This window comes from Acomys russatus, chromosome 4 (genome assembly GCF_903995435.1).
Source record: "Acomys russatus chromosome 4, mAcoRus1.1, whole genome shotgun sequence".
Classification (NCBI taxonomy): Eukaryota; Metazoa; Chordata; class Mammalia; order Rodentia; family Muridae; genus Acomys; species Acomys russatus.
In genome coordinates, this window is record NC_067140.1 from 75,603,708 (window position 1) to 75,617,890 (window position 14,183).

At 43.2% G+C, this 14,183-nt stretch overlaps 1 protein-coding gene and 1 pseudogene across 1 annotated transcript in view; both read right to left on the reverse strand.

Moving 5' to 3' along the window:
- Window positions 1-701: 701 nt before the first annotated feature.
- Window positions 702-1,614, reverse strand: LOC127188259 (40S ribosomal protein SA-like; annotated as a pseudogene).
- Window positions 1,615-2,286: 672 nt separating this feature from the next.
- The window catches only part of Esf1 (ESF1 nucleolar pre-rRNA processing protein homolog), a 56,876-nt gene continuing 44,979 nt past the window's right edge, over window positions 2,287-14,183 (reverse strand). Inside the window, exons 12-14 of the mRNA XM_051144744.1 lie at window positions 7,869-7,945; window positions 5,845-5,991; window positions 2,287-3,635 (exon numbers count right to left, since the gene is read on the reverse strand). Coding sequence (XP_051000701.1) covers window positions 3,342-3,635; window positions 5,845-5,991; window positions 7,869-7,945 — 518 coding nt within the window. The 3' untranslated portion in view covers window positions 2,287-3,341. The remainder of the gene's footprint in view (window positions 3,636-5,844; window positions 5,992-7,868; window positions 7,946-14,183) is intronic.

A 14,183-nucleotide genomic window follows, 5' to 3' on the forward strand; every position in this document is an offset into this window, starting at 1 on the left:
TTACCTACTACTGAAAAAACAAAACAAACCAATTAAACGAGTCATTATTTGATCTGAATTAAAAATAACAAAAGTTTCCTTGAGAAGAATGCAATAAGAAATTACAGAACTATGTGTATCCTATGACTTCATTCTCACTGACTGGTCAGTGTTGGGGAGTTACTGCCGTCTGTCAGGAGGATTAGCTGGATGAACACCTAACAAGAATGCTCTATAAAAGACAATCCTGCTTGGAGCCTCTGTTGTTCTCCATTATAAGGAGCAGTTTATTTAACAGGTGCCATTTTTTCCTTCCCTTTTCAGAAACTGTTTAAACTGCCATGAATTTGATATTGCTGGGTTTTGCATCTTAAAAAAAAAAAAATACTTTCAGAGGCAGGTGGATCTCTATGAGTTCAAGGCCAGCCTGGTCTATAAAGAGAGCTCCAGGCCAGCCAAGACTACACAAAGAAATCTTGTCTTGAAAAACAAAGCAAAACAAAACAACCCCCCCCCCCAAAAAAAACCAAAATAAAACCAACCAAACAAACAAAAGGGCTGGAGAGATGGCTCAGAGGTTAAGAGCACTGCTTGCTTTTCCAAAGGCACTCAGTTCAATTCCCAACAACCACATGATGGCTCACAACCATCTATGATGAGATCTGGTGCCCCTTCTCACATGCAGGCATACATACAGGCAAAACACTGCATATTTTTTTTTTTTTTTTTTTAACTTTAAGAGACTTTATTTTCCTTCCATTTCTCCCTTTGCTCAGGTGTCTACAGAGCAGCTCAGGACCACTCAGTGGTGGCTCCAACCCACTCAGTGGCCTGCCCTGTGGGAGCTGCTGACCAGTCCTCAGTAGGGAACTGCTGGGTGGGTACAGAGGGCACCTGCACACCCTCAGACCAGTCTGCCACCTCTGGCTGCGCAGCGGTGAACTCAGGAGTTGGTGTAGTCCTTTCACCCTGGAATTCCTCTTTGGTCATAGCCTTCTCAGCAGCAGCCTGCTCCTCCCTCTCAATCTCCTCTGGGTCTCTTAGAAGTAAAGATCAGGCATCACCTCCCATGGGTGCTCACGGGAGATAGTGCCACGCATGCAGAGCACTTCCCGGGCCAGCATCCACCACATCAGACCCACTGAGTGAGCTCCCTTGTTGTTGCATGGGATGGCAATGTCAACATAGCGTAGAGGAGGATCCGTGTTGCACAGAGCGATGGTGGGCAGGTTGATGTAAGAGGCCTCTGTGAGGGGCTGTTGGTCAGCCCTGGAGGCGGTCACCACTAGAAGCCGTGGCTCCCTGAAGGCTGTTGGATCTGGTTGGTGAAGGCCCCAGGTGTGAAGCAGCCAGCAATAGGAGCGGCTCCAGCGGCAGCAGCGAACTTCAGCACGGCTCGCTGGCCAGTGTTCCTGGAGGAGATGACGCTGACATTAGCAGGGTTCTAGTACCAGCTGCAAGCAGCAGTTTCTCCCAGGTCCTCTTCAGATTTATGGTGTAGACACCATCACTCTTCCTTGTGTAGATGTGTTGCTCCATCTGAAAGTCAAGGTTGGTGCCACCTAAGTGGGTTCCCGCAGCAAGGAATTTGAGGCCATCCTCCTTCATCTGCAGGACATCAAGGGCTCCGAACATTGTGTAAGCTTCCCTTTTAAGTTACGATGGGAATCAAGAACAACGCCCTATGGACCCGTCCCTGGACAGCGTGGAAAGGCTTTCTTTCTTTCTTTCTTTCTTTTTTTTTTAACACTGTTTACTTAATAGATTTTTTTTTAAAAAGCTTTCTTGGTAAGCTTTGGTTTTTATACTGAAGATGCTAACTTTATATTAGATGCAGACCTTTCAGAATTTGTACTCTCATTCCGAAGGGGCTATGCGTTTAATTGCCACAGTCCACTTTGCTTCTATTTCCTGTTATTTATTGGCAGCACATCCAGCTTTCCTGTATGAGTGCTCAGCTAATAGTTTATAAGATCTAGACCTGGTGAATGTAAGGGCATTATATTTTTGGAGATGTTGTTAAATTTTAGAAAGAATTTGGGGTTCTTTAAATTTTATATCAGCATAACCACCCTTCTAAAACATTAAAAAAAAAATTAAACAACAGGATTTTCTTGTTGGTACAAATAGGAAAATGACCGCAGAGTCCATGAGCATTTCAAATGTAATTATGGGCAATGTTAAAATAAAACTGCCTTTCCTTTGAGCTGTCTTCTGTAAGAGCTGAAGTCATTTGCAGATGTTTCCAGAGAAGTCTGCTCTGAGTGTACACGATGAGCACACTCGAGAGCTATATAAACCAGTAAAAACAACTCTCACATTTATTCATAAATTAATTCTACATGGAAATAACTAAGCATGAAAAAAACCACAGCTTCTGCCCTTTACATTAGAAAACTAAATTACTATTTTATCATTTGGTTTCTCTGTGTATCCATGGCTGTCCTAAAACTCCCTCTGTAGACCAGACTGGCCTTGTGCTCACAGAGATCTGCTTGTCTTTGCCTCCTGAGTGCTGGGACCAAAGGCATGCGCCCACATGCCTGGTTAAAAAAAAATTATTTTATTACCTATTTAAATACGCCTCCTGCCTTCAGAGAGATTAAGGTACCACATATACATATTTTTAATTTGTTTGTAATCTATACAGAGAAAAGTTGTCACGATTTTACAAGATTTTAGTCTTCTGTTAGGAAGCTAAATTAGAATAACTTTACATTTGCAGGAAATGAACTTCATACAATATAGAAATCTTAAAGATTTTACAATTTACATAATTATATTATGTCACATTTGTGGATATACACAGTATAAAATGTGAACTATTTACAATTAGGTTTAACAATTATGTAAGGGGAACATTTTTTCTAAATTTATTTGATTTATTGATTGATTGAGACAGGGTTTCTCTGTGTAGCCCTGGCTGTCCTGGACTCGCTTTGTAGACTAGGCTAGCCTTGAACTCAGAACGATCCACCTGCCTCTGCCTCCCTAGTGCTGGGATTAAAGGCATGCGCCACCACACCCAGCCCAAAATTTTATATTTAAATTTATGTGTGAATATTTTTCCTGCAACTGTGTTTGTGCACACACTATGTCACTAAGGTGAAGAGAGGGCACTGGATCTCTCAGAACTACAATTACATTTTGGTTGTGAGCTGCCATGTGGGTGCTGGGAAGCAAACTCAGATGCTCTGCAAAAGTACTAATGTTCTTTATTGTCGAGCCATCTCACTAGCCCCAATGAAGAACAACTTTATAATGGTCAGAAAAGGATATTTTTCATAGTCTAGAAAGGTGGCTTTATTTCCAGTATCCCTTATAACATTTCTGTATACATAAGATAACAGAGTCCGTCCCAGTTATTTGACCCTTTGTCTTTTTCTGGCTTGGAATTGCTCTGTTTTGTTTTTCACAGATTTAATCACCATGGACAAGGCAGGATCCATGTGCTGCTGCTGTGCTGCCTTTCCCATGTCCTGCTGTGCTCGCTCTACTGCTTGAGCAAGCAGCTGTTCTTTCTGTTCTCGTTGCCGGGCTTTCTCCTCAAGAATTTTTTCCATAGCTTTCGTTTTCTTGAAATTAGGATCAGAGGGATCCAAATTGAACAGGTGTGAGGTGTACATTGCCTGAAACCGTGCGTCACTAACATTTACCTGCAAGTTCAAAGAGAACAGGTAAGGAAACAGAGGCAGAACACTGCTGGCTATTAGCACATGCATGTGCACACTGCATGCTGGGGCGTTAGAACCATTTCCTATAATCTCGAAGGTTTTTGCTTGTTACTTGAGACAAGTGTGCCCTTTAAGTCTAGGCTGGACTGGAGCTTGCTGCTTTGAACACCGGATCCTCCTGGCCTTGGCCTCCTGAGACCTGGGATTACAGGCACGTGCCATATGTCCAGGGCAGACTCAGTGGCATTTTAAGGCCTGCCGTTCGATCACAATGTGCAGGGTGTGGTGTTCTCTTTCCTGCAAACCAATGTATTTGAAAGGGAAGAATAGTGACCATGTGCATATTGTGGTCTGTGACTTGGATAAGACTGACTTCTGTCCATCATATATAAGCCAGCGAGACACTGTCTAATTGCCTAGAGTTTAAGTAGTCACTGGATTCTGAGTATATTTTAAGAAAATTTAAACTTGGTGTCAAGAAAAAGTAGCTACTAGCTAGGTCTGGTAGCACAGGGCAGTAATCCCAGATACTTCAGAAGCTAAATCAGGATTCCAGATGCAAGGCCAGCTTGGCAGCTTAGCCAAACCCTGCTTCAAAATCCAACACAAAGCGGCGGCTGCAGGCGTTGCTCAATGGTGAAGTGTCTGCTGCCCCTGTGGCCCTCTCAGGTCAGTCACCCTAGGGGTGAAGTGTCTGCTGCCCCTGTGGCCCTCTCAGGTCAGTCACCCTAGGGGTGAAGTGTCTGCCGCCCCTGTGGCACTCTCAGGTCAGTCACCCTAGGGGTGAAGTGTTTGCCGCCCCTGTGGCACTCTCAGGTCAGTCACCCTAGGACCGCGGGGCAAACACAACAGAAATCCCATCTCCAGCACAATGTTGGGTAGACGCAACCCCCAAATTTCTCCTCTCTGTTTTTACACAAAGTTCTATGGTTCTAACCTGAAAAGTGTTCCCTTCAATCCAGCCAGGCTTAGCAATGAGCAACCAAGAAAGACCTGAGGCTGCTTATAGTGATGCCAACAGACACAATACAGAGAATAACAAAGGAACTCTCATGCGCGTGTGTGTGTGTGTGTGTGTGCGCGCGTGTGTGTACAGGTGACTGAGGGTGGTAGCAGGTGTGTGTGTGTGTGTGTGTGTGTGTGTGTGTGTGTGTGTGTATGTACATACAGGTGCCTGAGGCTGGTAGCAGGCGTGTGTGTGTGTGTGTGTGTGTGTGTGTGTGTGTGTGTGTGTGTGTGTATGTACGTACAGGTGCCTGAGGCTGGTAGCAGGGGTCTTCCTCTAATGCTCTACCTTACTTTTTGAGACAGCTCCTCTCCCTGAAGCTGGAGCTCCTCACGCGGGTGGGCTGGCTGTCAGCAGCCCCTGGAATCGCCCTGCTCCATCGCCTACAGCACTGGGGTTGTTATAGATGTGCACCCTGCTCCTAGGTTTTACGTGAGTGTTGGGATGCACACTAAGGTCTTACGATTGCTCAGCAAGTTCTTTACCCACTGAGCCATCACCACAGCCCTTATTAAAAAAATTTATTTGTGTGGTATATAGAGGTTAGAGGACGACATGAGGGGCGCAGCTCTCTTCTTCCAACACGTGGAAGATGAGGACTGAACTCAGCTGTCAGATTTGGTGGCAAGTGCTGCTGCCTGCTGAGCCATCTCAGCAGCTCCATGAAAAATATTTTATGCATGATTATTTATCTGTGAAGGTAGGCCACATAATAGGAAATTATGCTTTACTTTTCTTCACGAGAAAACCAATTTATGAGAAACTTCATGGAACAGAAGAATATATGAAAACATGGGGCAATAGTGGCCTTGCAATGCCTCTACATGCTACAAAGTCATTTACGTCCTTCCCTCCACTTTGACCAAATTCAAAACCCATCCATCTTTTCTTCCAAATTCACTAATGCAAACTGCTAAGTAATTCCTAGTGGATATTTTCAAGTTTTCTGTGGAGGGCTCAAACACATGCATATGGCCATTAGGACCACACACTCAGCTTAAGAAACAAACTGATGAGTGACAGCACCAATACACACAGAAACTACAAAAGCATGGCCCACCATGTTGGCTACTGTACACGGTGAGATAAGCCCCCTGTCACGTGAACCCTTCATGCTCAGCTGTTGCTGACTTTAGAGTTAACTCCACCTTCAAGAAGCTAATAACACTTTGTGCTGCTGGTTACCTCAAATTCATCCTCAAGTAACTCCTTCTTTTTCATAAGCTGTTTCTTCTTCTTTTTGCTCAGATTCTGGTGCTCCACGATCTTGTCATAATTGAAATGCTTCTTGCTGTCCTCTTCCTCATCCATTACAAGCAAAGCCATCTCAGCCTACAGAGAGGAAAAGAGACAACGCCGCCAATGAACAGCTGAGGTTTCCTAAGCTGTTCTGAGAAGTGCTTAGATCATGAATGAAGAGTAGGAAGAGGCCCAAGACCCACAGCTTAGGCTCATTCCAGGCTGTGATGTGAGCATTAGCTTCAGGGAAGGAGGGAGGAAACAGCCTTAGTCAAGAGACAGACTTCCATTCCTGTAGAGTAATCTCATTAGCAGGCAGAAGGAACAAGAGCCCCGGGTCTGTCAAATACATTTCATCTTCACCTTGTTCTTTTTAAGTAATGACATGAAATTTATTTTGTGATACAAATTACAGTTTCCAGATGCATACTTTAGCAATTAGGAAAATTCTTTTGCCTGTTATTTTCCTTGTCTCTTTCAACACTAATGTACTTTCATGGGGCAGACTGAGCATTTGCTTCTGAGACCAAGCATTCTGTTTCTACTGACCACGAGATTACAGAGATCCCTCAAGAGTCAGCTAAACAACCACACACATTAGAGAAAACACACAAGCACACTCATGACCCTTGCACATCCTCCCGTATTACACACAACACACTTTAAATTTCGTTCCTTAGATCACTGACACTCACACGGACACTGACTTCCTTACAGAGCAATGCTCCACGAATGGATCTTTAAGTAACTTTAAATGTACGACCTATATGTAATGGATGGAGAACAGACAAACGCATTAAGCTGAAGAGTTTAGGTGGCCAGTCAGGGCTCACTCGCAGAGACACATGGGTGCTGCTGACCCTGCAGAAGTGCATGCGACTTTGTAGCTCTGGGATCGCTGGGTTAGGCATAACCAACACTGTACTTCTTTCTTTTCCTTTTGGGTTTTTCAAGACAGGGTTTCTCTGTGTAGCCTTGGCTACCTTGGAACTTTCTTTGTAGACCAGGCTGGCCTCTAACTCACAGCGATCCTCCTGCCTCTGCTTCCCAAGTGCTGGGATTGAAGGCGAGCGCCACCACGCCCGGCCCGTATTTCTAGGTTTCAATGACATCATCTCTTTCTTAGTCATGCTATACTATATGAATGAGGACGTCTTTCACTCATAAACGGGGGGCATTTGCTGGCTTGAAAAACTTTAATTTTATACATTAGCTGCAGAAATAATGTTTGGTAAAGGAAACATTTAAAAAACTATCTGGGCCCGGGAGGCCTGCACAAATTATGGCACCAGCCAAGGACAATATGTGCAGTAAACATCGAACCCCTATTCAGATCTAGCCAATGGACAGGACATTTTCCACAGTTGAGTGGAGAGTGAGGACTGACTTTCACACGAACTCTGGTGCCCCATTTTGACCACGTCTCCTGGATGGGGAGGCCTGGTGGCACTCAGAGGAAGGATAGCAGGCTACCAAGAAGAGACTTGATACCCTATGAGCATATATAGGGGGAGGAAGTCCCCCTCAGTCACAGTCATAGGGGAGAGGAGTAGGGGGAAAGCGGGAGGGAGGGAGGAATGGGAGGATACAAGGGATGGGATGACAATTGAGATGTAATGTAAATAAATTAAGAAAATATATATTAAAAAAATAAAAAACTATGTGGTGGGCCGGGTGTGGTAGTGCATGCCTTTACTCCCAGCACTTGGGAGGCAGAGGCAGGTGGACTGCTGTGAGTTCGAGGCCAGCCTGGTCTACAAGCGAGTCCAGGACAGCCAAGGCTACATATACAGAGAAACCCTGTCTTGAAAAACCAAAAACCAAACCCAAACAAAAAAACCACTATATGGCTAATGTATTTACACTTGAAATTCGGTTTTAAGATTAGAGACACTGAAAGCTCAGGTGGAGCACACCATTATAGCTGCACGTTTCAGTCATCCAGACACCCTACAACACCCATGTGCTACCTTTTGCTTTTCTAGCTCCGTGTCTTCCTCTGAAGATGCACTGCCTTTTGCTGATTTCATTGATTTCTTCTTTATACCTGGTTCAACCAACACAGGAGGATTAAAATGACAAGAATAAGAGTAAAACTTTGTTTATATTATGAACAAAATATCTAGGAATAATCATAACAATGTCAAAACTAAAAGAAGGAAGCACACAGCACAGAAAGAAGGTCATGTGCATAAATGGTGAAAGAAAAATCACTAAACTATGTACTGAAACCGGCTCAGTCCTTTTGCAGTTAAGAAACACAAAACAACCCTGCCCCCACCGGTTATTCGAAAGGATGAACAATTTGCTTCATCCTAGAAAAAGAGAACCAGGTTATGCCCTTATCTGTAAAAGAAGTGGGATTTAAACTAATTTATTTATTTGTAAATTGTATTTGTGTGGGTGTGCATGTGCCACATTAAATGTCAAGGTCCAAGGACAACTTGTGGGAGCTGGTTCTCCCTTCCATCATGTGTGTCCTGAGGATCAAGCCCAGGTCTTGGGTGTGGCAGTAGGCACCTTTACCCTCTGAGTTATACCTTACACATAGGTGTATGTACCAAGTGCATGCCTGGTACCCATGGAGGCCAGAAGAGGGCAGCAGATGCCCTGGGATCGCAGTTACAATTGAGCTGCCCTGTGTGCTAGGAACTAAAATACAATTCTCTGCAAGAAAAGTGAGTACTTTTAGCCACTGAGGTCTCTCTAGCCCCAACTAGGGAATATAGTAATGGCAGCTACCCGCAGGGCTATTCTAGGGACTCTGTGGCTTAGTAAACTGCAAGAATGTAGCTACTGCTTTGTACACAGTGCTATAGATGCCTGAAAATATTCCCATTATTGATTGATATACATGCATGTCCTAAGTTCCTTAGTAATTATGCTGATGCTAGGACTTTTCTTCTTTCTTTCGTGTGTAAGAGTGTGAGGACTTCAAAGGTAGATGGACTCAGGGTGATGAAGTATGAAAGATCAGGTTGAATGTTCTGTTAGTTCAGAATGTTACTGCAATGTTGGTTCCCTGTGAACCGTGGGAGACCGTCTTTTGAAAAACTCTTTGTTCCACTGTATAGGAACTGACAAACTCGGGCTAGGACTATAGCTTAGTTGGAAGAGTGCTTGCGGGGCATGCATGATGTTTTGGACTTGATCCTCAGCACAACATAAAAGCAGGGATGGTGGCTCAACCCACGCCCGTAACTGACGCACTCAGGAAGTGGAGGTCATCTGTAGCCATAAGGGACTTAGAATCCAACTTGAGCTCTATGTGGGACTCTGTCTCCAAACAAAACAAAAAACAATCCATGCAGTGGTTTGAGTGAGAAATGTCCCCCAGTCGCAGGCATTTGAACACTTGGTCTCTGGTTGGCGGTATGTCTGAGGGTGGCTCTATACTGGGAACAGGCTGTCTGTAGTGTCACCTCACTTCCACAGTTAACTATCTCTGCTTCATGCCTATTGTTCAAGATGTGAGCCCTCAGCTTCCTGCACCTGCCATCGTGCCTGCTGCCTACACCTCATTATGGGCCTAACATTCCGGAACCAGAAACCAAAATAAAGTCTTTTATTAATTGCCTCAGACATGGTGTCTTATCACAACACAAGTGTAACTACCCCCCCATATCCTCTATAGCAACAACAATTAAGATAATAGAAAGATGGATCAGTGGTTATGAGCACTTGTTTTTGAAGAAGACCCCAAGTTCAGTTCACAGCACCTATATGGTGGCTCACAGCTACCTCTAACTCCAGTTCTGGGGGATCTGAGAGAGGGCACACTGTTTAGAAAACTTTTTTGAAAAGGCTTTGTTTTTGTTTTGATTCAGGTTACATGCTGGATACCAGGGAAATGAAAAGCTCCTGTTCTAGAACATTATCACTAATCTCCCAGCAAGTACAAACTCCTTTATCTTAAGACAGTTCTGGTCATGCGCGCCTGAATGTCAGCATCAAGACAAGCCTGGCTACACAGTGAGAGCCTGTTTCAAAAAGTGAACAAGGCAAAACAAGGGTTTCTTTTTCTTTCCTGTTTTGTTCTTTTAAATCTATTGGGAATATTACAACAAGTACATAAGATCAAATCTATCGACTCACACAAAAATAAGATGTTAGAATTTTATAGTTATAGAAAATAAATTGAAATAAGTGTTATGCCCAGAGATCTTCCCATCCACCAACTTCATGATCCAGGCTGAATTTGTCCAAAATACTCCTATCCACAATTTCAACCTTTTTGAAACTTCATTTTGTGCACAGGTGCAGGGACACATATGCAGAGCATGTCACAGTTTGTTTGTGCTCAGTCATAAGACACCTTTTGGGAATAGCTTCCCTCCTACTATTGTGCCTTGCTGGGGGTGAAACTCAGGCTCATCAGATATGGTGAGAAAGACTGCTACCTGCAAAGCCATTTTGTCAGCTTCCACTTGCATGCTTAGGAATATGCCTTCCTCTGTCAATGTGTCAGCTCCCTGAGTAACATGCTGAAAAGAGCACTGCTTTGGAAAAATTCCTGTATGGTACTAATACGCAACAGGTAATCTCTCTCCATTCTTTTCCTTTATTTCTTGGCTACTTTTGTTTGTGCCTTATCAGTGGCCAAGATGTAGACTTGTATTTGGTTAAATTAAGCAAGAAGATTAATGATCTATCTATGGAAAAAGATGTGCTATAAAACAAAGCCTGTAAAAGAACTATCTATATGGAAATTCTGTTTTACATGGCTTCTAATGTCTGAGAATTGTGGCATAGAAAACTCCTTCCATTTAGTTGAGTGTTTCTTTTTTTTTTTTTTTAAAGATTTATTTATTTATTATGTATACAATGTTGTGTCTGCATGTACAACTGCACACCAGAAGAGGGCACCAGATCTCATTATAGATGGTTGTGAGCCACCATGTAGTTGCTGGGAATTGAACTCAAGACCTCTGGAAGAACAGTCAGTGCTGTTAACCTCTGAGCCATCTCTCCAGCCCTAGTTAAGTGCTTCTTAAGGGACAGACAGTAAGGGCCCTGCCTACAGCATAGGTGAGCTCTCAGTACTGAGCAGATGGGGAATGGTAAGTTCCCCTACTGACTTGTAACACCCCCTCCTCCAGACAGGGCTCCTCTGTGTAGCCTTGGCTGTCCTGGACTCACTTTGTAGACCAGGCTGGCCTTAAACTCACAGTGATCTGCCTGCCTCTGCCTCCCAAGTGCTGCAATTACAGGCATGCACTGCCACCGCCTGGCTCTGACTCCCTTTTTTGGTGCAAGTTCCTACATCCAAGATCAGTTGCTCTTTCTTTCCTTTTCTTTTTCTTTTTTTCCTGGGACAGGGTCTCTCCATGTTAGCCTTGGCTGTCCTGGACTTGCTTTGTAGACGAGGCTGGCCTTGAACTCATACACTTGCTCTTTCTTTAGGGTGACACACTGGTTTTGCTTAAAAAACAAAACATCAAAAAGCAGCATGATTTTCACACCCAACTTTTATTCATGAGAGTGCTGGCTCTGCCTCTAGTCTTTACAATATCCTTACAGAAACAAATTAGGATTCGGATTCTATCAGATACCAACTGCCCCTGGCCAATCTATTACCTTCAATATATTCAACTGTTAAGTGACCTGAGAACGGATTCCAGGTCAGGATGCAAAGTCTCTTGTAAACTGTAAAGAAGCATACAACCAGGATGTGGTAAATATACAACATGCTGGCTGAGTGAGTCAAATGGGTGTAATATAGGTGACTCTCATCGTGGTTTATAAAATCAAGAAGGCAAGACGAAGAATACATTAAAAAACAACACAAGAATGTACTGTACACTTTAGTCCTACTTTTTCAATAGTAAAATCTTATAGTTTATACAATTAGGGCTGGGGTGTAGCTTAGTGGTCAAGTGCTTGCCTAGCAGACATGAGACCTTTCCATCCTCAGCACCAAAAAAGTAAAATTACACGTTAGCAGTAAGAAACCTTTCTAGCCAGGTGTGGTTAAAATGAAGAATTGTGTCATTAGTAGATTCTTACTCAAGCTAAATTGGCCTGGTCACTAGGTGTTAAAATCTTACCGCACCACCACCCACCATATGTGCAGCCTGCTCTTGACGAAAGCACTGTAATGGTGCGTGGCTGTACGTAGGTATCTTCAGCTAATGCTGAAAGTATCTGACAGTGACTGCTCACTGAGTGAGGTCAAATGGCTTTGTATTCTGTCTATGTGCTGTCTGGCACTACTTAAAAGGGACAAGTTCTTTTTGTGAGGTTCAGCTGTTTCTCTCTTGTCTTGGTTTCCTTGGTTTCCTGCTGTCCTTTTATTATACTCTTGTCTCTTGGCTGGTCTTCAAATTTATATGTCTTGTCTTTCTCCACTCAGTTATCCTGACCAAACCAGTCTCCTTAAACTTGAGAATTTATTTAATCAACTTCCTTAGGCAATAACCCTGCCCAGATTTTGGCCTGTAATGAACCTTTTTCTGCAAAATCTGAGTTTCCTAGTTTTTTTTTTTTGTTGTTGTTGTTGTTTGTTTGTTTTTTTCAAGACAGGGTCTCTCTGTGTTAGCCTTGGCTATCCTGGACTTGCTTTGTAGACCAGGCTGGCTTCGAACTCACAGAGATCCGCCTGCCTCTGCCTCCTGACTGCTGGGATTAAAGGCGTGTGCCACCACTGCCCGGCGAGTTTCCTATTCTTTTTTTTTTTTTTTTAAGATTTATTTTATTTATTATTATTCAGTGTTCTGCCTGCATGTACACCTACATGCCAGAAGAGGGAACCAGATCTCATAGATGGTTGTGAGCCGCCATGTGGTTGCTGGGAACTGAACTCATGACCTTTGGAAGAGCAGACAGTGCTCTTAATTTCTGAGCCATCTCTCCAGTCTGAGTTTCCTAGTTCTTATCAGGTCTTTTTCAATGTGTTTTCTTTGTGGGGATCATGTCACTTTCTTGCTGTAGGGTTTTTTATATTCAGCAAGAAAGTCCTAATGTTCTATCCTAACAACAAAGCTCAGCAGGTCACTTCCCATTGCATCTCCATCTTCGCTCCACGCAGAACTCCTTCTCTGGCTCTGCCCCAGCCATGTGGTGTCTTTCAATTCATCCAACACTGCAGACAATGTTCTTTCTCACATCCTCTCCTTCCGGTGCAATACTCTTCCCCTAGCACTTCATGCTCAAGGTCTCAGCTCAAGTATCAGCACCTCAGGGAAGTCTTCTTTGCCTGTGCTATTTACAGGACATACCCGTTTCTCTTTCTCTTCCCAGTTATACTCTCTGTACGACTCTATTTCTTTTAAAATATTTCCCATGCTTATATAATTTTGTTCCTATTTTCAGTACATGCTCTCTAACATCAGAGTCCATGAAAGATGCTATCTCGTCTGTATTATTGCTGTAGCTCTAGCCTATCAGACTGCACAGCAGTTATCATACTATTAAATAAAGAAACATGACAAGGCACCAATTTTGGTCACAAATTTCATGCAAAAAGTTCTTAGCGTATTTTCCTTTAAAACAACAAAACACCAATAACTTCTAGAATCAGATAGAAAAAATGCTTATGAAGCATTCTGAAATAAACACATTGAAAGCAAACAAATTCTACCTGTATTGTTCACTCAGAATTCTTGATACTAACATTAGAGAAAGCTATGTGCAATTTAAATGTCTTGTCTTTAAGAAATTGGCCACCCCATGCCACTGAGCCACTTAGGCTATTCTTTGAAGCCTGCTGAGTTCTGCAATCCGATTAGATTACATATGTCAAATGAAGCACTTAGGACACAGAACAAGTAAACTTTAATGCTTTACATCTCCCTGTTATAAACTTTGTTTAAAGCTGGGTGTGCTGGTGCATGCCTGTAATCTCAGCACTCAGGAGGCAGAGGCAGGCAATCTCTGAGTTTGAGGCAAGCCTAGTCTACAAAACTAGTCCAGGCTAGCCAAGGCTATGTGGAGAAACCTTGTCTTGAAAAACAGAACAAAACAACAACAAGCAAAAAACACTCTTTGTTTCAGACAGAGGATAAGGCTAAAATTCATCATCTGTTAGAAATGACCATACAGAAACACTCATAAGCAGATATTAGCCAGTTAATACAGGATAACCAAACTACAATGCACAGACCTAAAGAGGCTAAATAGCAAGGAGGATCCTAGGGAGGATGCTTAATTCTCATTCAGAAGGGTGAACAGAATAGACACCAGAAGCAATTGAAGAGAAGGAACAGGAAGGGAGCCTACCATAGAGGCCCTCTGAAAGACTCCACCCAGCAGCAGATCCAAGCAGATGATGAGACACACAGTCAAAC